The sequence below is a fragment of the Corvus cornix genome, chromosome 8 (assembly GCF_000738735.6).
Source record: "Corvus cornix cornix isolate S_Up_H32 chromosome 8, ASM73873v5, whole genome shotgun sequence".
Classification (NCBI taxonomy): Eukaryota; Metazoa; Chordata; class Aves; order Passeriformes; family Corvidae; genus Corvus; species Corvus cornix.
The window spans coordinates 14,949,887-14,973,811 of NC_046338.1; the positions used below are offsets into that span (position 1 = coordinate 14,949,887).

The window sequence follows — 23,925 nt, forward strand, 5'->3', positions numbered from 1 at the left end:
TCGTCGGCGGCGTCGTCGTGGGGCGGGGGCGGGCGCGCGGCCGGGCGTTCGGTTGCTGAGCAGCGCGCGCAGGGCGGGCGGGGCGCGGCGGGGGCCGGGCCACGCGGGCGGGGCGGGCGCGCTGCGGGCCGTGCGCGCGGCGATGTGAGAGCGGCGGCGCCGGGCCCTGTCCGCGCCCCCGGCCGTGCTCTCTCCGTGCCTCCTCGCCCGCGCCGTCCCTGCGGCTCCCGCCGGGCCCCGCGGGCCGGGCCCCGCGTTATGTCGTGATCCCGGGCGGGCGGCGCTGCTGCTGCTGCTCATGGGGCTGCTCAGGATTATGCTGCCGCCCAAGTTGCAGCTGCTGGCGGTGCTGGTCTTCGGGGTGGCCGTGCTGTTCCTGGAGAACCAGATCCAGAAGCTGGAGGAGTCCCGCGGCAAGCTGGGTGAGCGGCGGCGGGCGCGGCCGGGGCGAGGCGCGGAGGGCGGCAGCGCCGAGGGCTGGGGGAGCCCCGCCGGGCGCTGCTCCTGCTGGCTCCGTGCGCTGCCGCGTCCCCGGCGCCACGGGACCTGATCGGTGCGGGCCGGCCACTCTGCAAAAGCGGCTCTCCGCGGCAGCCTTGGCCTCTGAGTTCATTTGTTTGTTCTGCGAGATCAGGAGACCTGTGAGAGGTCAGTGCTGGGAAGACAAACGTGTCTGTAGTGTCTGAACTGGTTTTGTCAGAAGAGCCGCGGTGCTCACAGCCGTGGGCAGCACCGGCCGGCCTGCCTGTCCCTCCTCAGGCACCTGGCGAGGGAGGAGAGCAGCAGCCGTGGTGCCCAAGCTGAGGCTGGTTCTGCTGCTGCTGCAGCGAATAACCATCTTCTTGACATCTGATTTCTAATTCAGACGTTTTACTAACGCTTGGCACTGTAATGGAAAGCACGGTGTATAGATAAGAAAGCTAAAGACATTGCTCTTAATGACAAATGGGTAATTTGTTTAACTCTCATTTAATTTAAACCTCATTTAAAGGTTGTTATTTTCTGCATTTACTGAGTGTAGTTAGTGATTTCCTAGACTGTCACTGAGCTGTACTTAACTGAATAGTGATGAACTAGAAATCTCTTGTGTAAAATTTCTTCTATTTTCCTGCCTTAAGAGGGTATTTTTAGAATAATATCTGCCTGGCAGGTAACATCTTACTACTTTGTTGTAGATAAGGCTGCAGAACTTGTAAAGATTTTACATTGCTTAATTAAGGGTCTCAAGGATGTGAAAAAACACCGTTCTGAACCGAGTTTGTGGTGCCTAGGAGCTGTGAAAACAGGGCACTGAGACTTCTGGTGTATACAAGACTAGAAACTGGTTTGCAAACATTGTGGATTTGCTTTCTCATATTATTTGACTGTACTAAGATATTTAGATTATTAACAATAGTTAATAGTGTAAGTTTCAGTTTGTAGGAAGAAAAAGTGCACATCGTGTTCCTTCTGGTGTTAACAGTAGAAGTGGATTTGAGTGATACGGGAAATTTAACAATGAGTTTTTAACAGAGTCCGCATAACTTGATGTTGAGCTGTATGAATGCCATTGGGATTTTACTTTACAGTATTTCTTTTCCACTTCACTCTCTCTGAACTGCATGTTAGAGATTAGGACCCTGGAAATTGCAGTGGTTGACTGCTTGAGTTGAGGGAGGCCCTTACTCTGCATACTTTTCAACTGAAAGTTCTTACCGTTTATAATCGAGGCTTTTTTTTTGCAGGGTTTCAATAACTGTAAACAAACATTTGAAGAAGAAAATGAATTAAATTGGAAGATAAAGCAAGTGTTGCCTTAGTGCTGAAGGTTCAGTGGTATTTTGTATACATCTGCTTTAAAGTGGTTCATAGCGGTGGCTTCAATGCTTCTGTTGCTGACAGTGTGTGTTACCTAAGGGAGATCTATCTACCTTCTGGCATGAAGAGAATAACATAATGTGTGTGAGAATAAAGAATTTTGCTGGTAAAACTTCTTCTTCCTTAATATATATGCAAGGGACATGTTTAACTTACATATTTAGAGGATTTAAATACTCATACTGCTTTGGGACAGGAATCTAATTACTATCTTCTGCTGATTTTATGTCTTAAGGAAAAGGGAAAACTATTGTAAAGTTTCTTAAAAGTAAGATGGAAAGATTTGCTTTGTGTGCAACTTACTGGTGACTCTCCAAAATCTGTGGAAGGAAGGGGAAAAGGACTTTCTACAACAGCTTTGGACTTTGGATTCTGTTTTTTAGTGTGAGAGTATGCTTTGTTAAAAAGCTTCTAGCTGTCTGAATGTCTCCCTTTTCACATGTTTGGTATGTATTTTATGACTAGCAAATATGATGGTAAAAAAACAGGTGTAATGAAACCTTAGTGATTGGTTATATTTCTACTGAGCTGCATTACGGAAAATGGTTTTCTCCAAATCAAAGTAATTAATTTGCCTAATGCACTTGAATGCCAGTTTTTCTCCCTGCCCCCTAAAAAAATGGTGTGGGTGTGTGTGAAGTGATACTATGATTTGAGGGTAAGGACAGAGTAGCTCTTTTGGTCTTTTAGTTGTGTTTCAGTGGGTGCTTTTCTGTTGGAAGTCTTGTTGCACAGCATTTGGGGACTGGGTTTTGAGCTATGCCATGTGTTTGCATTGATATATCGTATGATAAACTGTCATCTTGGAAAGTTCTTGTAAGAGTTAGGCTTTGACTAGGAAAACCAAATTACTTCGGATTTGATAGCAAAATAATTGTGCAGTCTTATCAGCAGTTCTAAAAATGTTCAGCTGTCCTTTCGGATAGGAAGGGCTTTATCCAATTCCTTCACATATGAGCAACTCCAGGTTCTGTAGTGAACAGTTGGGGGCCTTAATTTCAGTTTAATGACTTAAGATATCTCACCTATAAGGATAAACTGGGACATGTTTCTGAATGAAAAAAGAATGGGAACCTCTTTTTTTTCTGTAAGACTTTATATGGGTAAACTTGGTCACCATGGCAAACTTCTAAGTTGAAAAGTATAAGACGTGTAAGCAAATGACTAGCACAAATGCTGCTGCTGCTTTTTGCAACAAAATCCTTTAAAAGGGTATTGGTAAACCTGTCGGCTTCTTCATATGAAAAATAACTTCCTAATTAAAAAAAAGTACATCAGAATATTAATTTTAACTTCTTTGCAGCTCTTTACAAATAGTTTGTAGCGGTGAGATGACAAGCAGAGTGCGAACAATTTGAAATACCTTTTTTTTGTGAGATTTGTACCTACAGCTATTAGTCTTCCATATTATTTTCAGGTTTACATGGAAAATTAGCATTCTCTCCAGACTAAACTGTCCGTAATTGCCAATGAGGACTTTAATATTTTTATTTTAGCCTGGTGGGGGTAAGTGTCCGTTAGCTCTGGGAATGCACAGCTCTAATAGAGAATATTACACATGAAAGGCAAATGTTGAGGTTTTACTGTTGCTCCTGGAACAGAAGAACAGAAGTAATGTCTGACTGTCCCTTTTGGGTTTTGGAAGCCTGTTGAGTGCGGCTCTGCCTTGGGTATAAACTGACCTAGCATTTAACTTGTTTAATGTGTACCATTCTATCTCCTGCATTGCCATTGGTATTTGTGGTGAGTTGGATCACAAAATTGATCCAGCTGGATGTAATCCATCCCTACCTTCTCCTCCCTCCCCAAGATTTTGAAATTTACTGGTGGGGAGAAGGAAGAGAGAAGTTCATACGCGTTCTAGTTCTTCTGTTAAAATAATTGTGTTTTACAACACCAAACTGTAGAAGCACTTCAGGTTTGGCCAGGAAAGTGGGAGAGGGTCGAAGTCCGTAGGATTGATCAGAGAAAGTGAGGATTGTCGATAGAGAAGGATTGCTCTTTGGTGGGGTGGAAATGGAGGTCTAATGCTACTTTCTAGCACTTCAGTGATGTTTACGTAATCCATTTGGAAAAAGTCTATGTCTGAGAAACGTAATATAACAGGGAAAGAGAGGATTGAACCTGCTTCAGATTATGTTGAAAAACTTCTTAGCTGTAATGTGGGAGTGTTTCTTCTGTTAAGTGAGAAACAGCATAATGGTTCATATCTATTAATTCAGCACCTTGAATTCAGCGTATAGACATCTGTAATTTAAAATAAGTCCTTAACATTTTACTTTTTCATATTTTTTTGGTTTAAAAATAATTTAATAATTCAAAACACTAAGGATCTTTTCCTAAGCCCAGGAAAGAAAATTTAATTGATGATTTATTGCCAGATTTAAAAAAAAAAAAAAGGTAGTGTCTTAGCATCTGTGGTCCTTGCTGGGGTAGTATCTTTCTAAGCACTGTGTGTACCTAATAAACCACTGTTCCCTTGAAGTTAAAGGATTTAACTTCCCAATGATTAAGTCTTATGCGTTATGGAAATACAAGATTTTCTGCTTTTTTGGGATGATAAAATAATAGGCATTTCGTGTTTCCTTTATTTAGAAATAAAAAATCTCCTGTCAGTAGGCCTGCCTGTTGCATGTTGTTGGAAAATCCCTCAGAAAAAGTATTTAGTTGATTCTTCTAATATAGCAAGCATGGTTCCTTAGCATATTGTTACTTATAATTGAGCATTTATAAAGAGGAACATTGAACATTTATAAAGAGGAGTTTGTGGTTGTTGGCAGGTCTGACCACACACAGCTATGCAAATAATTACCTAGATTTTATTTAAATATTGCCCTGTTACCCAGTAGTTATTATTTGCTGCTGAGTAGCCCAAGGCATTCCTTCAGAAACTGTTTTATTGTATACTGGGTTTCCTGAAATAAGAATTGTAATGCTGCTTCCTTAGTATATCTCCATCCAGTGGAACTTTCTTCCACTTAGTCTTGCTGGTTTTATCATACTTTTTCACCTGGTTCCCTCTTACCATTCACTTTCACCATGCTTCTGGTTGTCCCAGACAGTTTCAGAATAAATTTTAAAGTGCTCCCATACTATGACTGTACTTCCCATTGAAAACTGTGATATTGAGCAATAGTATGACTTTTGTTTTATTTTTTATTTATGTTCCTTATAACTTTTTGGAGAATAAATGTTGCAGCTGTTGGTGTTCTACTTTCTGTGAAATTTGTAGTGTCTGAACTTTGACTAGCACAGAACTGTGCACATTCTCAAGCGCATACCAAGGCAGCTCAGATTTGCTAATGGGGTCTGTGACTTGATCTCACCCCTTTTTGCTGGTAACCTCAATGGCTGGTTCTAACAGTGGAAATAAGAGGCATAACTTTTTAAAATACCTTTCCCCTTCTGAAAGGCTACATGTGAGAAACTTTAGTATTGTTGGACCTAGTTTGCAGGCATCGTGCTTTTAGTGAAATAACTTGGAGAATTGATGATGTGCTGAGAGCTGTGCCTTCACTTCTAATAGCAGATGCTGTGCTGAAGAGTTGTCTGGCAGGGGGATATTTTTGTTAGAGATATTTTGAGGGCAGTTCTGAGAGATGAAGTGGACTTGAGAAATCAGATAAAGCACCTCCAGTCCCTCCCAGTCCCTCCAGCCATGGCAGTGGATGAAGTAATGACCAGGTAAGGCACTCCATCTTTCTGGATTCTCCATTGAAGAAGGCCAGATTTGGGCTAGTACATACCTGTCTATGTTACTTAGTAAGGCACAAATTTAAGTTGAAGAGCACATAGAACTGCAGTACCGTCCTCCATGGAAATCCTGGAAAAGAGACACGTTTGTGATCATGTCTTTAGGATAGAAGAAACCTGTTGGACAGTCAAAGAAATGTGAGTACCATGTTCTTCTTCATCATGAATTAATGCAATATTAAACATTGGTAATGATAGCTATGAGGTAGCTTAGCTGTGAGTTCAAGGCTGACAACCTCAGGAGAAAGTGTTCAAAGGAGTTCTGCTTCCTGTTCTTTCATATCATTGTTTTTCTACTGAGGAAGATAGATTGGGTTATTTCAATAATTAAATACCTGGCAGGTTTTTGTATTGTGCGTAGCACTGTAAAAGGAAAAGTAACACTGCTGGAAATCAGAAAAAACTACATTTGATGCCTTTATTTACTCTGTGCTAAAGCAACTAAAACAGCAGCATTATGGCGTAATGGCATGCCAGTACTCGTGTTTCTTGTCTGTTTTGTACTGCTGAGCATGGCAGAAGTAAGTAAAATTCTCACATCTGCAATATACCTCTGGAATCCAGTGATTGGAAGTTCCTATGTCATTTTTTTCTCTTAGCTCTCAGTGGAGGCTGGTATATATATACACTACCTGTCCAAAAGAGACCTTGTTAAACTACATAAACCTTGGATTTAATATAACAGATGAAACCATTGCTTTCTAGTTTATCATGGTTGCCAGGGGAAGTTGTGGATGCCCCATCCCTTGGAGTGTTTAAGGACAGGTTGGACAGGTCTCTGAGCAACCTGGTCTAGTGAAAGGTGTCCCTGCCCATGGTAGGGGTGTTGGCACTACATTACATCTTTGAAGTCCCTTCCAACCCAAGCCATTCTATGATTCTATACACATGTAAAATGAAATAAATGGTATAAATTTTTTTTCTTCCTTATTTCAGAAAATGGATGTATTTGCAGCTGGTTTGTTGTTTTTTTTTTTTTCATAGCTTTGTATTGCCCCTAGCTATTGAAGTTAGGAACATTTGAGCAGTTCATGAACAAGTAATTTTCATATCTATTGACTGGCAACCATGAGTCACTCACTGCTAGACTTATTCTGGCTGGACTGGTCTTGTCTTCTAATAATGAGTGCCTTCCCTCAAATTCTTGCTTCTCCTTAGGAAATAGATGGTGTTTGCATATGGAATCCTCCATGTATTATCACTTCAGTGGATCAAAAGACAGTCTTTTTGTGTAACTGTGTGCAATCTGTAGTTTTTGTCACTTAGCTAAAGTGTATTTAAACCTTGTCAAAGCAGTATTAAAATAGTGGTAAGAGCTATGCTTGAAATCTGTTTATGTATCTGAAATACTAGCCTGGCAAGCATAATGAAAGTTCCATGCTGTAGTAAAACAGCTGAACCAATACGTGTATTTGCATTATTTTTTCAATTGGAAATAAAAAAGACTGAGTGAAAGGACTCCAGTGTTGAGAGAGGCATCTGAAATTTGGCCATCTGGCTGCAGCCTTTCATAAATATGTACAGACTCTTAGCTGCAGTCTGGGGGACGGGCAGTATCTTTTTCAAACCCACCGCTTCATGTGGTGTTCAAGCCCATCCACTGTGTTGGAATCACCCGCTCCCCTGAAAACCTGTGGCTCTGTGAAGATGTTGTGTTCAAAGCCAGCATCTTGAGAACGGTGGCATTCAGAGAAATCTCTGCTCACTTAGGAGAGAAAAGCAAAGCTCTTTTCTTGCTGGAATTGACCCAGCTGGTTCTTTATTCACCCCCCAGCTCCTCGCCACTTTTAAGTCTTGGAGAACTCAAGTCCTTCCATTTGGCATTCCTATCAGTAATTGCCTGTATCAAAATAACTGCTAGTGCTGATTATAGTTAGCATGCCCAGGAATTTCCCTAAAGATATCAAGTCTCGATACTCATAGAAGCGTTCCTGTTGCACAGATTTGTATGGTTCTGTATCAGGAATATGCTGACAATCAGGACATCAGTGTTACTGCAGAATGTGCCCATGAATGTCAGGGACTGACGTTGTATTGAGTGTCTCTACGTTACCAAGGAATTATTTCATTGCTGTAGTTCAACTTTTTAAGGCTATAAATTAAGAGCATAGTTTTACCATACAGTTGTCGTTTGCAAGTGTCTGCAGAAAACTCAACTGCATCGATGTGTCTTTTTATTGTCTCTAGTATTCAGCATATTATTGTTGTCCTTACTTTGCAATATCCTTGAGTCATCATGGTTTCAATAACATTACTTCTATAATAATTATTATTCAACCTTTCTGCTAGTGATAAAATGCATCATGAGTAGCTAGAAGTCTAGGGCAGTGAAAGAATTAATAAGATAATGAAATTACTAAAAGTATTTTGAAAGAACCTTTCTATCGCTTTGACCCAGTCTTTGCCTTCCTTCTTCATGTCCATTTTCTATATCTGGTTACAGATTAAAATGACAGCTGACATCCTTTTTTTTCACCAACTTGCTCTTTAATTCTGAATACTAATTTGTGTTGAAACATATGTAAAACTTAAGTGCTGTTTTGATAAAACAGCTTTTGATGATTTTGAAGTGTTTATGCAAACCTTGTGCATAATTGCTGTAAAACTGTAAAGAGTGTGGGGATGGGTTCTTAGGTTCCTTAAATTAAAATGCATATATTCTCCATTTACTTCAGTAGTGGCTTTTTTCTCAGACAATCTTATTTTCTTCTTCTTTGTTTCTAATATATATATAAATACATAGGTGAGAGTATCGAGTATATAAATTTGTGATGTGTATAATCCTATTAAATATAAATATGATCTGTATATATATTTGTCATCATTGTTTGCATTTTCTGATGTTGTAATATAGGACTGATCTTTCTTGGATGACAGATTGAAAGGCAGTAGCATTTCATTTCACTTCGAAAAAGGTGCAAAAAGGCTCTTGGGAAAATGAAGGAACTTGGAGGTATGAGAGCAATTGGACAGAGATTATGCTTATGCATCTCACTTTCTGCAAAGTGAAGAGGGGAATCCAGTTTAGTTATTTTTTTTCCCCTTGAATCTTTCCCCTGCATATCTTTGCACTTTCAATATTTCTGTTATCTTTTTTTCTGGATATATTGTTGTTGAACATACTCAGGATGATTGCATAAATAGCATATCTGTATTGTCATTGAAATACTTGCATTTCTTTACATTAATTCTGTGGAGGGCTTTGGAGGAATAGAAGTCTCTTTTTTCAAAACATGGAATTTGCAATGCGTTTCAATATACAAAACCTTAATCAACAATTGATTATATTATATTGGAGTTTATATTGATCATTCATTCTAAGCAAAGGATTTCACTAATTCTAAGAAGGATTTAGAAATTCAGAGTAAAAGTCAAAAAGATAGGATGGGAAAATGATAGACTCTTATTCTGACACATTAAATAGACAAAAAATTGTCTCCATAGTAAAACAAAGCACTCTGAGATTTTGGCTCCCTTAGCATTTGAATGACAGATGTAAATTGAGAAGATACATTTTTGGACAGTGTAATTTAAAAATTTTTATTCTTTCAAGAAAAGGGGATTAATTTTTACAAAAGCTGAGTCCAGCCATGTCCTTCCACTGCAGTAAAAGTGCAGTAAAACTCACAGGGTTTGATTCCCATGCTGAAGGACGAAAACGCTGTATGTTGTATCCTGACCAAAACACTCTTGAGCACAAGTGTATCATCACTTTCTGAAGATGTGGTTTTGTACCTGGCACAGAAAATAGCTTGTATGAGGATCAGTATTTTTTGAAACAAAACCATAATATCAGGTTTTTCTGGATGCTGGTGTTGAATGAAATGTTTCATTGGTAGAATCCTATTTCAGCTGCTCTCCCAGTGAGAACTTCAGAGCCCAGGTTTTTCAGCATCTCATTTGTCAGTAAACCTTCAGTAATATGCACTCTTAAAGTGTGAAAAGATATTTTCCTGGCAAAATACCTACAATATAATACTATTCTTTATACATTATACTATGAACTGAGATGCACTAAAATGCTTTCCCTTAATCAAATTAGTGCCTTTGGGAATATTGAATGTCTTATAGTTTCCCCTTCTTTTTTTTTTTTTTTTTTTTTTTAATTTAAACAAAACAAAAGACTCTTACAAAGCCCTCCTCCTTATCTGAGAAAAATTTAGTCTGTTTTAATAGATTTTTAGGCAGATTAACTATTTTGTATTAAGTTTGTTAATTCTGCCAACAAGGCAAGCTTTTGAAGATAAGTACTTAATAATAGTTTGCTGTTTTACAATGAAGTGATTAGATCTTGCTGTCCAATTTGATGACTTCAAACTGTGTATAGTGGGATTGGACCAAGTATGTTTTTGAACTCCATTTCACTTAGAAAGATAGCATTTCAAGATTAGATGTATATTTGCTGTTCAAAGACTTCTTGCCATAAAAATGACCTTTTCATGTGTAAGCATTTAGTAGGAATTTGAATGTTTTGTAATTTTACTGCCTTTCTATTTTTATCAAAACAAATATTTTTTTTAATACTTCTGGGTGTCTCTCCCTTTGCTGTCTACATTGTTAATCCAGTGTGCTAATTGCACTGCTGCTGTTGGTTTGAGTGAGGGCAAAACTTGCTCTGGTGTTTTCTCAGAGCCTCTTTAGGTTTAAAATTAACTTCAACAGGAGTGTATTTAATATTTTGGTTTGATAAAGCTATAAAAAGTGTCCTGTAAAATTTCTAGCATACTGCTTGATTTTTACCTGTAAACAAGGACTTACTGTCTGTGTTGAATGTGTATGCAGTAGTGTTGGTGTTTTCTGCTATGAGAAGTACCAGAATGCTGTACTTTCTAGTGGGCTAGTAATATTTATTCTAGTCCTTGAACTGCCCCACAGACATGCATTCTGAGCCAAAAGCACAGGCTGAATGACCAAAAATACCTGTCTAAGCTTACATTTAAACATAGCAGTGTTTATGACCTGTCATGTCTGGTACAGTCTTGAATTTTATCTTTGAAACTATTCAATGGCCAAAGCAGTTAGGGTTATATAAAACCTTCTACACAGAATTCAGTTGGAGCTGCTTTTATTAAAAAATTTTGCATTTTGATGGAAGATTTTGGAATGGTTGATGAAGTAAAGTTGCTACCAGTCATAGAGGGGCATAAGAGGGCTGGAGATCACAAATGAGCTATTGAAGTTAGCAGAGGATGCATAAAGAGGGTTCTCCCAGCAGTGTGCCTGGCGTGCTGGTGGGAGAGTATCACCCCACTGATAGCCAGGGTAGCAGCCAGAGCTGTAGCCAGCTCCTCCACCAGCAGGAATCAGAGCCTGGAGCATGAAGTTAAAGCACTCTTGATTTCAGTTGAGTTTAATGCTTTGGGCCTTGAGCTGCAGAGATGGCATATGTTTGCTTCTGGACAGGAAGGGACAGCCATCCCTTCATCCAACCCAGAAAAAAATGGTACGGGGTACTAGTCAGGCTTCTTGGTTATTCCTGAGGCACGTTAAGTGAATTTGGCCTAAGGGCAAATTAATCTTGTAATCACGTGGTCAGACATAGAGAAGAATATTAAAAATTAACTTCTCTAGAGGGTAAAAGAAGAAAAAAGGATGTGTATGTGAGAATGAGTGCAACTTTTGCATTTGTGAGCTATCCACGGTCTTTCTGATCCCAACAAAAAGCCAGTGAGTATTGGGGAATATGCTTATTTTCACAGCTGGCTTCACTCTAGTTTAACACTGTGAAAATGTACTTACTCCTGATTCCTATTGCTTTGTCATTTACCCTCTACAATGCCATTAAACCCTTCTCTCCTTTCTGATATGAAAAACCAGCATAAAACTGAGGTGTTGGTTTAGCACAAAGAAATGATAAATCAAACAGCAAAACATTTAAATATACCCTCTTCTGGTTTTCCTGTCTGTGCTTTCCAAACCATATTCTGAAAAATATGGTCTCGCTGACATGCTTGTGGGGGCATTTTTCGAAACATTTGTGGTTGCTGGAGCAACCCAAAGCATTGTTTCTACTGATTTTTATGTGCCTACTTAAGTGTGATTGCATAGTGCAGCTGGCAAGGCAGTCTGATTATGAGAATTAAGAAAGAGAAATAGATGATAAATTATTCACATATCAAGTTTAAAGAAAAAAAACGTGTGAAGGAGGAATGAAGATATTGAGAGGTATTTGGGATTTTTTTCCTTGTTTTAATCCATAATGAAAATCCCTTGGAAACTGAATGACTAAGGAGCATTAGTGGTGATTATGTGGAGGTTTTAAATATGTGCCCACTTTGAGGGGTGGAAGCTTGTGTCAAGGTTGCAGTTGAAAGCACATATTGTTTTGCAATAAGTAATGGTATGTAATAAATTTCTCTAACTGGTGCTGTAAAATATTCATACAAGATAGTTGTTTTGATGGAAATGATGAGAAAAGGTTTTAAATGTTAAGTGAGATTGAAATTTTAGTTTTCAAGAATGAATCTAGGAAAATGGTAAACTTTTTTTAGACTTGCTTCTTCTCATTGTTTATCTTAAAACAATGTGCAAATAAAAATAACACATAATGTGCTTTTTAAGTATGAGAAAGCCTGTTAAATGTCTGACAACATGACACTTAAGCAACAAAATCTGTCAAGTATTGATAGAGCAGCAGGAATGTGAAATAAAGTGATTGTTCCTACATCTCTTTTACTCAATATATATTAAGTATTTGCAAGTAAGTGTAAACATGAGATGGCACTCTAGAGATAACTACTATGTGAGAGAAACCTATATAAACATCCTCTCAGATAACCAGATAGATTTGGCTGAGTTTTCTGGCCTTGATGGAATCACTTATCTACAAACTCTGCAAATTCTGTTAAAATCCTTCAACCTTTGCTGTAGTTTATTTAGGTTCTGTAGTTTATTTAGGTTCCATTTAGGAATTATTTTGATTCCACAACTAAATAATGACCAAAATTGGCTTTTCTATAGAATGCCTATTCCTTACAAATACAGGTCAGGCAGAACTATCAGGTAATTTAAAGCTTTACCGATGGATAAGGGTTAACTAAGTACAGACATAAAACCATGAAAAGAGATTGTTCTTTCTTCATTTGCTCAAAACCTTGATACAATGAATTTGAGAAGCTAAAATGCCTGTGATGTTTAAGGATCAAAATGCATTGATTTCAAACTTGGCTAATCTTGTTCTATTGTGTAATTGCAGTTGCATCCTTCATAATTTTCCTGTGCTGTATATATATTTGATTTTAAGGAACTGCATGCTGCCCAAAATGGAATATGGGAATATGGTGTATGCTAATGAGTGGTCTGTGTGTCCTTGTCCCAGGGACATTCTCATGCAGGTTTTGAGTGTTCGGTTTGGTTTCAGAGCAAAGGATCCTGGTTTTGGGCAACTTGCAGGTGGAAAGAACTTAATGACTTGAGGATAATTATTTTCTTAAGTTTATCACTGCTTCCTGTTTGATCTAAGTGCATGGTCAAAGTCAGCTAAAAGTATTGCAACGTTCCTTGAAAAGTATGGCACTTAAATTATTACCAAATGCAAAGTTTTTAGGAGGTCTGTCATCCAAGAATTGTTAGCATGTGTCAGAGAGCATATGAATTAGTTGCCAAAAGCATCCTTGGTAAGTGTAGCTGGTTTTGTCTAACAATTTCTTTAGAAAACAAGTAAGTTTGCTCTTTTCCAAACCATGACTAAGCTTATTGCAATTGTTGCACATCTTAGTGCTATTGTTTTATTGTACGCTGCTACCTTGACAGCAGTAGTGATCTTATAAATGTAAAAGTTGGTTAGGCTTTGATTTTTTTAAAAATTTTTTTTAAATAAAAAATTGCCTGATATAAAACAATCATCCTAAATTGCACTGTAGTACTTACTAAGTGTTCTGCAAATGTAACCTCCAGTACTCATCACAGAGTGCTTGTTACATGAAGTAGGTGTGTTTCCAAAGTAGAGCCAGACTCACATTTCATATAGGTAGTAGCTAAAGCACTAACTAGATTCTTAATATTCTGAGTTTGAGTTTGAGGTAGGCTTGTTTGCTTGTTTGATCTGCCAGCTTATTTCAGGTGAATTTAGAATACTTTGGTTTTTTTGTTCTTTTTTTTAATAAATAGATTGCTATGACCAGAAAATGTCAAAGTAACTTGTACTTGAGAATTTTTTGTGGTAAATGCACATATTGCCGATTATGGTGGCAGTCTTGTGACTAGTGGATTTTATTTTATAATGGTTGGAATAAAACTTTGCAGTGACACTGTCTTTCATGATTGGTTGATAAAGAGCTAAACTGTGCTGATGTAGAAATGACTGTTGGGTTTGGTGTTTGTTTTGGGGTTTTTTTTTTGGGGGGGGTGCATTATTTCTGGGTTTTTTAACATGAACATCCAAGAAAAACATTTGCTAATGCCAACGGCTGAAGTAATGTTTTCTAGTGAAAATTTAAGGTATCTTGCTGTGAATGGTCTAACAACCACTGGATCTACAAAGTGCACATGACTTTCCTTGTTTGTGCGTTTTGTGGAAATTTTCCTTTTTATGCTTTGTGAGCCTTGGCTACGATGCTAGAATGAAGAACATTTTTATTGAGCTTTTTGCCGTTTTACAGGTTAATTTGTGAACCACTGACTGAACAGAACAACTTTTACAGACTATAAAGGGCAGCCTTGTAACATGGAGTAACAATCAAATAAAACGGAGTCTGTTGGGGAAAGTAATTTTCCCACGTTTTAAATAATTGTGTGTGAAGCAGGAGGAAGGTTGGGGCTTTAGGGCCTTGTGATGATTCATAGCAATACAAGAGACATGGTGGCAAGAGGTTGCTACTAATGGTGTGGGTCACTATAGGCCATCAAGCACGGAAACCTTCAGTAGCTCTTCTGCCTCTACTCCCTCTCTCTGTGCAGTCACAGGGATGTAGCTGATCAGCTTGTGTGTGTGTGTGTGTAAGTGACAAAGTCTTTGTATTTTTAAAATACCCCAAAGAACCATCCTAATACAGAAACAATACAGTCTATGTGTTTGATCCATGTCCTTCCAAGTGTGTTGCAGGTATGTGACATTACAAACTTCATATGTGTACAAAAAGCCACTGTTTGTATTTATATTGTATTTCTTCACAAAATTTGATAAATGTTGCTATGCAGAGAAAACTATATTGGTATCCTTGTGTCACCTGACAGAAAACTGCTTAGTTTCCCATACTCTGTTAAAGCTACATGAATTAGGTTTGAATGAGCCAGGATGCTTACTCAGGCCACTGTAGCCTCTCTGGGACATGAACTTGCCTTCTCTAAGCCTGTTTCTGCCCAGCTATTTGATCCACAGCTCACTTACGTTTCTGAAGTGCTGCATTTATGATGTAGATTTGAGCATGAGTCTGTTTATGATGTGTGTTGTCCTGAAGTGGCTACAGATAGAGATTTACAGGTCTTCTTTCTGTGTCATTTATTCGATTGTACTTCACATGAAATACAAAGATTTTTCTTCCCTTGAAGTCCTGCAGCCATTCTTGTGCTGAGAGAATCTTTATAGTTGGGCTTAAATGATTCAATGACATATTTTTTAGTTATTAGTCCATATGGATTGTTAATTATTTGATAAATTATGTTCAGTATACATTGAAATAAAACCTTTATAGAATTAGGTACTTTTTATATTAATTGGAAGTGAGCTTATTAAACTAACATTTCAGAGGAGAGCGTATCTTGAGAAGAATGATGACTGTTTTGGGGTCAGTGAATAATTTCTGCACAGTATCTCATAATAAAATCATGCTATTGAAGACTTTCCAATGTTTTATGTGTCTATGGACAAATATGTTATGCTTATTCTACTTCTTAAATAAGCAGTAGTCTGTCAGCCTTAGGAGCTCACTGGCTATTTCAAGAATTTAACCTGCTTTTGACACTTCCATGGCTTTTTCCTGTGAGCAGCTTGAATGCCACTTACTCAGCAGTAAGTAAAATAAAATCAGCTTAGGAGAGCGGCATACAGTAAATGATGCTGGTAACAGAAAAAACATGTAAAATTGCTTGTAAGATGATAACATTTCATAACATTCTTGAAAACAACCTCTCATATATTGATTTTTTCCCATATTTTTTATCCCCCCCCATGTCTGCAAATATGAAATGTAGTCTTTCAAGGAGTCTTATTTCTTCATTGAAGACTTGCTGTATTGATCTGGAACCACAGAACTGAAATTGGTCGTATTTTAACAGTGTTCCTTTTCTAATGACAATATATGGCCTTATGTTTATGTGGAAAACTTGCTGCACTATTTCTGTTACTGGAATTTGCGGATCAGTCGGGGAGGGGCTTCACTAAAAATCCCTTATGAGATACTGCAGATGGAATACTTCACTGACATCTGTGTGAATGGATAGCAGACCTTTGTAGACATGATTCATAGAAGCATACTGCCAACTTGCTTCAGAATAAAGTGATAGGAGAGGAGAGATACTGAATAATCCTGTATGAATGAATACAAATTTTTGTGGTTTCTTTTTGGTCTGGTGCTCCACTTATCACAGGCCTACTAATGAACACACTTCTTGTTAGTGCAACTTTAGGTTTCTCAGTAATGATAAATATAACTTAGCATCTCAGAACAAGAGACAAGACAATTTCTCCTTCTCTCCTGCTCCCTTTGTCAGATGATGAAATTAAAAGCTTCTGTGTATTATTTATTCCCCATGGTAACTATGGTGGGGTTGTTGTAAAGCTTTACTGTTACTCTAAAAATGTTGTAAGTTTAATAAAATCAGGACTTACAATTAATGAGAGAACTTTTCCCTCTCTGAAAAAAAGGGGGTGAAAAATTTCATAAGAAAACACACACAAAGGCTTGGAGTGCTTTTTTTTGAAGTCTGGTTCTGAAAACAAAGGAAGTTCAGAAGGTCAGAATAACAGTGTAGAATTTTTGATGCTTTCTAGTCTCACTTGTCCTTTTACCTTTACTATCATAAACCTGTTGCTTCAGAACATGGCAGAGTTTTTGTAATCCCTCAGAGGAAATGAGTTTCGGTAACAAATACCATCTTAATTTAGCCTTGCTAATTTAGCCTTGACACTCAAACTTACGCACTGTATATGCAGTAATACAATTACTGTATTTTTAGACATAACAACCTGCAGGGTGAAGATAGACAACTGAAAGATGCCAACAGTCTGTGCAAGCTTGGCTTTAGGGAAAAATAGGAACTCACTAGGTCTAAGTAACTTAAAGAGCCTGTTCAATTTACAGTCTCTGAACAGATTTTTCTATTTTGGAAACCACACAATATGAACTGAACATTAAATCAACAAATAATATAATTGTAGTCATCACTGCATGAACCATGTTTTTAAATTATACTGTAGTGAAATTTATGCCAGGAAAATGGGCCTCCAATGAAACAGACAAACAGAAAACCCATTATAAAAAAGTCTGTTGGAAGTTTTGAAAACTTTAAATGTGCAAAATGGTTGTTCTTGTCCAGTGCACACAAAAAACCAGTTGGTTAATAATTTCACAAATGGTTGGAAACAAAATGAGTTCAGGATGATGCACTCTTGTGTATCATAAATTCTTGCAGAAAGTGGTGTTATCGAGAGAACATAAAACACTAAACAGATGTATTCTTGCATACAAATTATAAAGGCTAGTTAGGCACAGATTCACTGAAATGAGGTAGGAACTGGACAGTGAATTTGGTATTCCTCCCCTTTCCTATTGCCTTTGTGCTGTGCTGTGTTCACTCCAAAAGAAATTGTTATTGTATGGTTTCACAGCACTTTGACAGAGGAAGGACAGTGTTGCTGCCACGTTGACTGAAATGGTATGGTCTCAACATTGTAACATTACATAGTAAAAGTTTTTCTAGCTATCGTTTCAACCGTAAAAAAACTCAATTGCTTGACCAGTCTTCAATAAAGCCACATGGTAGGGTTGGTTTAAATCTGGGGGATTTGGTGTTCTGTGAGGAACAGGCAGTTGTTAATAGTGAAACTGATTGTCTGGAGTATCCTTCTGCAATTAGATTTCTTAAGTTTCTAATATAATCCCACTGGATACAGCAGTACCCAGGGAATGCTTTTGCATTTTATTGAAGTGTATATGTGTGTTTAAACCTAAATTCTAAAGAAGTCTGTTAAAAAAACAAACAAAATTGCTGTTGCTTGGGAGCAGTTTTAATGTATTTTGAATAGTGGAGTTTAAGTCATTGAGTGTTGGGGCTGTGTGGGCTTTTGAAAAATAACCACATAATGTGACCTCTGCAGGTATTTCCTCATTTACATCTGATTTCTGCTCCTTCTAATGCTTTAGAGAGGGGGCTGAATGGTAGCTGAATGAGATTTGTAACGTTTTTTAGAAGTCTTTCTAGGTTGTTAATTAGCTAGGAAAAATTCTGAATCTTTTGAAGACTGTGATTAGAATTGTTACTTATATATTTTACTGAACATTAATTCATGATTTGAACTTGTGATATGTACTTTCCTGTTTGTTTAGAGATTATTGTGAATTGTTTGATGATAATGAGCTTTTCAGGGGAAGAATCTCACAATACCAGGTGACTGGGTAATGGCAGGTGAAGCTCAATTTTGTCATGTCTAAATGTATTAAGAGAAAAACAATCACAAGTTTACATATGTTAAGTTCTGAATTGGCTGTCCTCACTGAGGCAGGAGTTCTTGGGGTTACACAAGTTATCTCTATGGAAACTTCTGATCAGTTCTCAACAATGGTCAAAAATGCATGTTAAAAACAAATGATGAACCACATGAGAATATTTTGTTTTTTACTGGATGCAGCAATTCTGCTGTGTTGGTCTTTCTTGCCCTTCATCATGGGAAAGGTTATAGCAGACTTGGAAAAGATCTATGACTGCTGAGAATAATTAAAGAAACAAAGCATCTCCCATATGGGGAATGATGAAGTAGACCAAGGCTCACCAGACTTGGGAAAACGTGTCAGGAAAGGAATGGTAGGAGCCTATAAGTATGGATAAAGTGAGCAAGGAATCCTTTCCTATACAAGTAGTAGGAAACAATCAAAAATTAATTATTGCTTGATAGCCCCAGAAATGCTGAAACAAACTGGTGAAACTGAAACAATGCCACAGCATCAAATGATTATTGAAATGCTTAGAAAAATCATAGGCATAGAAAAATCATTCATCTTAAAATTCATTAATCTACTAAATTGCAGGTAGGTAGGTGATGTTAAGTACATGAGGAGCATATAACCATGTGCTTAACCTGTTTTTGTCTTCTCCAGATGTCAGTTGGTCTTTGTCAGAAACAGGATATTAGAACCTTGGTCTGAACCAGTAAAGCCCTTTAGGTAATGTGTGCACCAGGCCACTTCCCTTAAGTACCATGTGTCCCTTAATGCAATCCACTCATCCTTTTCAGGGTATGCCTGAGAACTTTTCAGCATTGTGTGGATTTATGGTTTTTGCCTCTTCAGAAGGCAGTTAAAGACTTTTGTTTATCATTAGTCACAATTGTGATCCTAGCCAGATCTAGGAAAAATTTTGTTAATCCATTTCTTCCAGGAAGGCATGCAGTCTTGCTTTGAGAATGTCATCAAGAAAGGAGCATTTTCCTTATTCATTTGGTACGATGGCTTTTCCACAATTTGGGTCTTTCCACTATTTCAAAATAAAGCCACAGTTTCTTAAAATCCGGATATGGTTGGTGTGTAGTTCTAGCTACTAGTCCTTACGCTGTTCTCTATACTCCCCCCTCACCACCTTGCAGTATTTTTCCCCTTTGAAGGTACTTACATCCTGTAATCATCTCACTTCTCAGCCTCTCTGAAAACCTAAACACATTGAATTCCCTAAGCCTCTCATTGTAACGTCCCTTTCTGATTCTTGAATCATTTTTATGGCACTTCTGTACCCTCATCGTTTTCTACCAACCACTTTAAAATGTGGACAAAAATAGTATGGAGTGTTTCAGTAGCAGGGTCCTCCCTGCCATGCACTTCATTGTTTTTCCTCTGTTTTGCCCTCCTGACCCATCAGTGATTGCTTATGCAGCTGCAGATATGGCTGAAGTGGCTCGTTGTGTTAGCAAGATGCCATGTTCTGACATTTCCCACTTTTACTGAAATTAAATAGTAGACACAACTCTGATAACAGCAGCATTATATGAAATTGAAAGCAGGGAATTTATCATATTATCTCCAAACTAAACATGCCAACAAATATTTGCCTTCAATTTATTTGCTAGATAGTAGCAACTTAGTTTGTAATCAAAATACAGAGCTTTTATAGTATGCAGATGATAGTATAGGTGCACCCCCCAACCTCTTTGAAGAGTTGATACTTGTAGTTTTTAGTGTTTTATTTTACTGGTAGGAATATCTAGCATCTACCATCTATTAAATAGTGTGAATATATGTAACATGGAGTTTCTAGTTCCAGTCCAAACTGTAGTTTAACTGGCATGAAGCCATAATTGTTCAACTGTGCTGCTTTTATTTTTGAGCTGTTTTCAGGTTTGTCCACATGATATTCAGGGATTCAGAAGTATTTCTTTATAGAAGGCAAATAAGGAAAAAACCCAGACATTAATTTTAAAGGTCTTAAGTACCATTCGGAGAGTGTTTAAATGCGTGCGAATGTGGTATTTATTTGAAACACTGCATAATTCCCAGTGTTACAACAGTATGAAACATGATACAGCATGTTTTAGGATGTGTGATGGATTACATTCTTAGTGTGCTGGTGGAATAAATAACATATTAGGATAACATGTTTCTTTATTTCTTGCAATTGTACAGTGGAAGAAAAAGTGGCTCACACTTTCATCTCTCACGTTTTGCTTTTTTTCTTTGTATTGCCATAAGGAAAACTGTTTCCCTGATTTTTCCTTGAGAAAGTACTCAGATTTTATAATTGACCAGTCATACTTCTGCTGTTTGACTACATTAAATATTTGAAATGTAATTTCTTCTTGAGAGGAGAGCAGCAGTTACTTTCCTGCCTCAGTGTTTTAATTTCTGTCTGTCATGTGCTTAAGCTGGAGATGGAGTCATTCATAGCTTGTATTTCTGTTCCAAAGCTGGTATTGTCTCATATTAGAGACTGGAAACCCTTGTGGTAGTATCTCTACATTGAAAACAAGTTATGTATTGTAGCAGCTGCTTTATGTCAGATTTATAGTATTTATATTTATATTTGAGAAGTGATCTCTTTTAAATTTTAAGAATTGTTCCCGTGGCAAAGCAAGTTGCTGTCTATTGTTGCTTCAGATGTAAACTTCTAGAATTACTGGTCAGGTATCTATGTTCCAAGCTTTGAAGTCAAGAGCTTGAATGCGGCTGAGAAAATAATTACCAACTTGTTACAAAGTGCTCTCTTCTTTATGGAGAAATATTGTTGGAGTGCTCTTTGCTTGGACTGCATTTGTGACTCTGTATTGAGCACCCTGAGAGATAAAAAGGTGAATGCACTTTGTCCCTCTGGTTGCCAATGCAGATTTGTTGAGTGATGGAGGAATAGAGCAGCTTATACTTCTGTTCCTTTTTTTTCTTAAGGTTGAAAATATGGAAACACAGGCAATCACAGTTATAATCCTAAATGTGAGAGCAGTTGCACTGCTTTATTTATGTAACTGTTTCGTTGAAGTTAAGCAGTATTTTGCAATCTTTGGGTTTGTTTTTCTGGAGTTCAGACCATAGCTCAGTCCTTTGTCACTGGGTATTGAGGGTGTTTTTTACAAGAGCATGTGTATCTGATGTTTGCTGTAGCATCACCACCCTGTGAGGCTGAGACTGGATTTACTGTGCTTTCTGAGGTGTGGTAAAGGACCATGCTGGTCTGAGTTTAGAGAGACACAGGCAAAGCAGCTGGGATATTGGAAAGCTTGATGTCTGCCCAGCAGAATCCCTGGTGTGATTGGAATTGGAACCTCTCTCAGGTATTGTTAATGCAGGAGTCATGCGCAGCCAGCAGTTTGCTGTGTTAATGAGCAAGATGAAGCCAATCTCATGACTTTATCAGAAGAATAGAGCCTTTATTTTTCAGGTGAAATCTTGTCATAAATGGAACTGTTTGGGCTGGAGGAAAAAACATCAATCAAGTATGTTCCTAGTATCTTAAATTTGTGGTTATTCTGGATTGCAAGCATGTTTCTCCAGAATGAGAAGTACATGGCGTGCATTTTACTTTAATGTTGAAATCATTCAGTATCTCTTACTTCTCTTAGTTTTGAAGAGGAGGGATAGGTAGAGAACTTAAATGCATGCAACATATGGCTGAAATATCACATATACTAAAGATCTAAAAATCAAAGTTGCTGTCTCCATGGCAACTGTAGCTGAGCCAAAGAGTTCTTTTCATGAAGACAGCAGTCATGCACAGCGAAAGTTCAGAGTCTGGGAACCTGACTCCTAGGATGCTTTGGGATCCACATATAGATCTACAGGGAGGTGCTATTTATGTTTGTATCCACTTGGAACTTAAGAGTGTCACTTGTTCCCAGCTTCTGCCTACAAAACACACTGATGGGAGTAGAGTGTTTTTGTGATATCTAATTGAGATGTCTGACATGCTGCAGATGGGAATAGCAAACTAAGAAGTAATGCAACCTTGGCAAAGAGGAATTTTAAATGGAAAATGGGAGGATTTCTATCTTTAATTTTGTGGGCGAGGGATGATGAGGACTTTGACCTGCAGCTTTTGCTGATCCAAATTGTTTGTATGAATACTCATAACCAAACTCTTTCTGTGCAGAGACTCTCTGATGTTGATTACAGGAAAACTCTGTCTATTCAACTTTTCAGCTCTAGTGCCACTATATTGTGGACATGTCAGGTGGAAATTTAATTTTTCTTCTCTCTGATGCTAATTGTTCATGTCACAAAGTAGGAAAAGTGAATCTTGATCACAGATAGTAAAGATACTGAAAGTGAGTGAACCGATATCCTAACAATGGCAAGTTCTGTGTAACCACAGGGTTGCACTGGTGTATTTATTGTGCTTAACTCCAGTTTAATTCGGATTTTGGATTGATACCGGAACAGAAGTTTTATGAGCTTAGTTGCTATTTACCCTATTTTGAGTATCCAGACATAGAGATAAATAAAATGTGGATTAACCAAATCTGTCCACCAGTCATTTTCCTTCATCCAGGCTGCGCAGCAGAGAAGCTTTTTTTTGCCCTACTGAAGCAAATACTTCCAGTCATTTTCTGGCTACTGTCCAGTTTAATATAAATATGTTTAGGTTGCCCATTTTATAATTTAAAGCTAGATAAAAGCCCTATAAAAAAGGGAGGATAATAATGGTTCTATAGGGTACCACACACGCTCCCCCCCCCCATTAAAAAATAACACTTTTAATTAATGAAAACTCCTAAAAATGTAATTGAACTTTCAATAACCCCGTTACTGTAACTGGTTGCCATTACTTTGATTTGAATAGTTCAAACCTTTTCTACTGGGACAGCCTGTATAATAATAGAACTGTTCCTTTTTTCTGCTCTGGCTTCTCTATATTAATGTATCTCAGTGGCAGTAATGGAGTTTGATCATCATATTTCTGGAATACTAATTCAAGAAAATTTAATCCCCTGGTGATACGACTTAGCCTTTCCAAATGAGCTGTTATAAATCCACGTGAGAGCTGAGCTGGTGGTGGTTGGCAGTCAATGTTAGCACAGTGGATGGAAGCTAAGTGTTTAGAAATCCGGTGCCTCTCCTCCATAAAAGAGCTCTGATTCATATTCCCAGATGGATTTTGCTGTTTGGTTTAAGTGGTTCTCTGCCTCTTGGGCCTGACCTTCCAATCTGCCAAAGGTAGAGCTGCTTGGCACAGATGGTAGAAGGGACTTTGCACCAGCTCATGGAGCCATTCGCACTGATACTCCTCAAGGTTTGACATGAACTTTAGGCTATAGCAGAAGCAGAGTCCCAGCTGAAGAACAGCACAGTACATGATCATTGGGCTTTGGATTGGGTGCTCGGATACATGCATTCAGGTAATTCCATCACTGACTGCTTATTTGAGGGGATTAGGGAGGTAAAGAAGGACTTCACAGTCAGGGCATGGGCATGTAAATTATCTGACTAGCTTTCACTAGTCAGGAATTTCCAAACACAATATGAATTAATAAATAAAGCACTATTAATGAAAAAACAGGAAAATCATTAAAAATGCTGGCAAAGCCTAGCAACAGATTTTCTTCTGCTTTCCATAACTTGAAAAAGGTTTGTGGACAGGACCACTTAACCCTTTTTTAAAGTCCAGTGCTTTGTGTTAGCAACGAGGGCATCCTCTTCATTGAATAAATAATTTGTGAAGAGTGCCATGGGAGTTCTAAGTTGG

The 23,925-nt window shown here is 38.0% G+C and overlaps 1 protein-coding gene across 1 annotated transcript in view; it reads left to right on the forward strand.

Moving 5' to 3' along the window:
- The first annotated feature begins 110 nt into the window (after positions 1–110).
- The window catches only part of HS2ST1 (heparan sulfate 2-O-sulfotransferase 1), an 81,633-nt gene continuing 57,818 nt past the window's right edge, over positions 111–23,925 (forward strand). Inside the window, exon 1 of the mRNA XM_039556547.1 lies at positions 111–422. Coding sequence (XP_039412481.1) covers positions 299–422 — 124 coding nt within the window. The 5' untranslated portion in view covers positions 111–298. The remainder of the gene's footprint in view (positions 423–23,925) is intronic.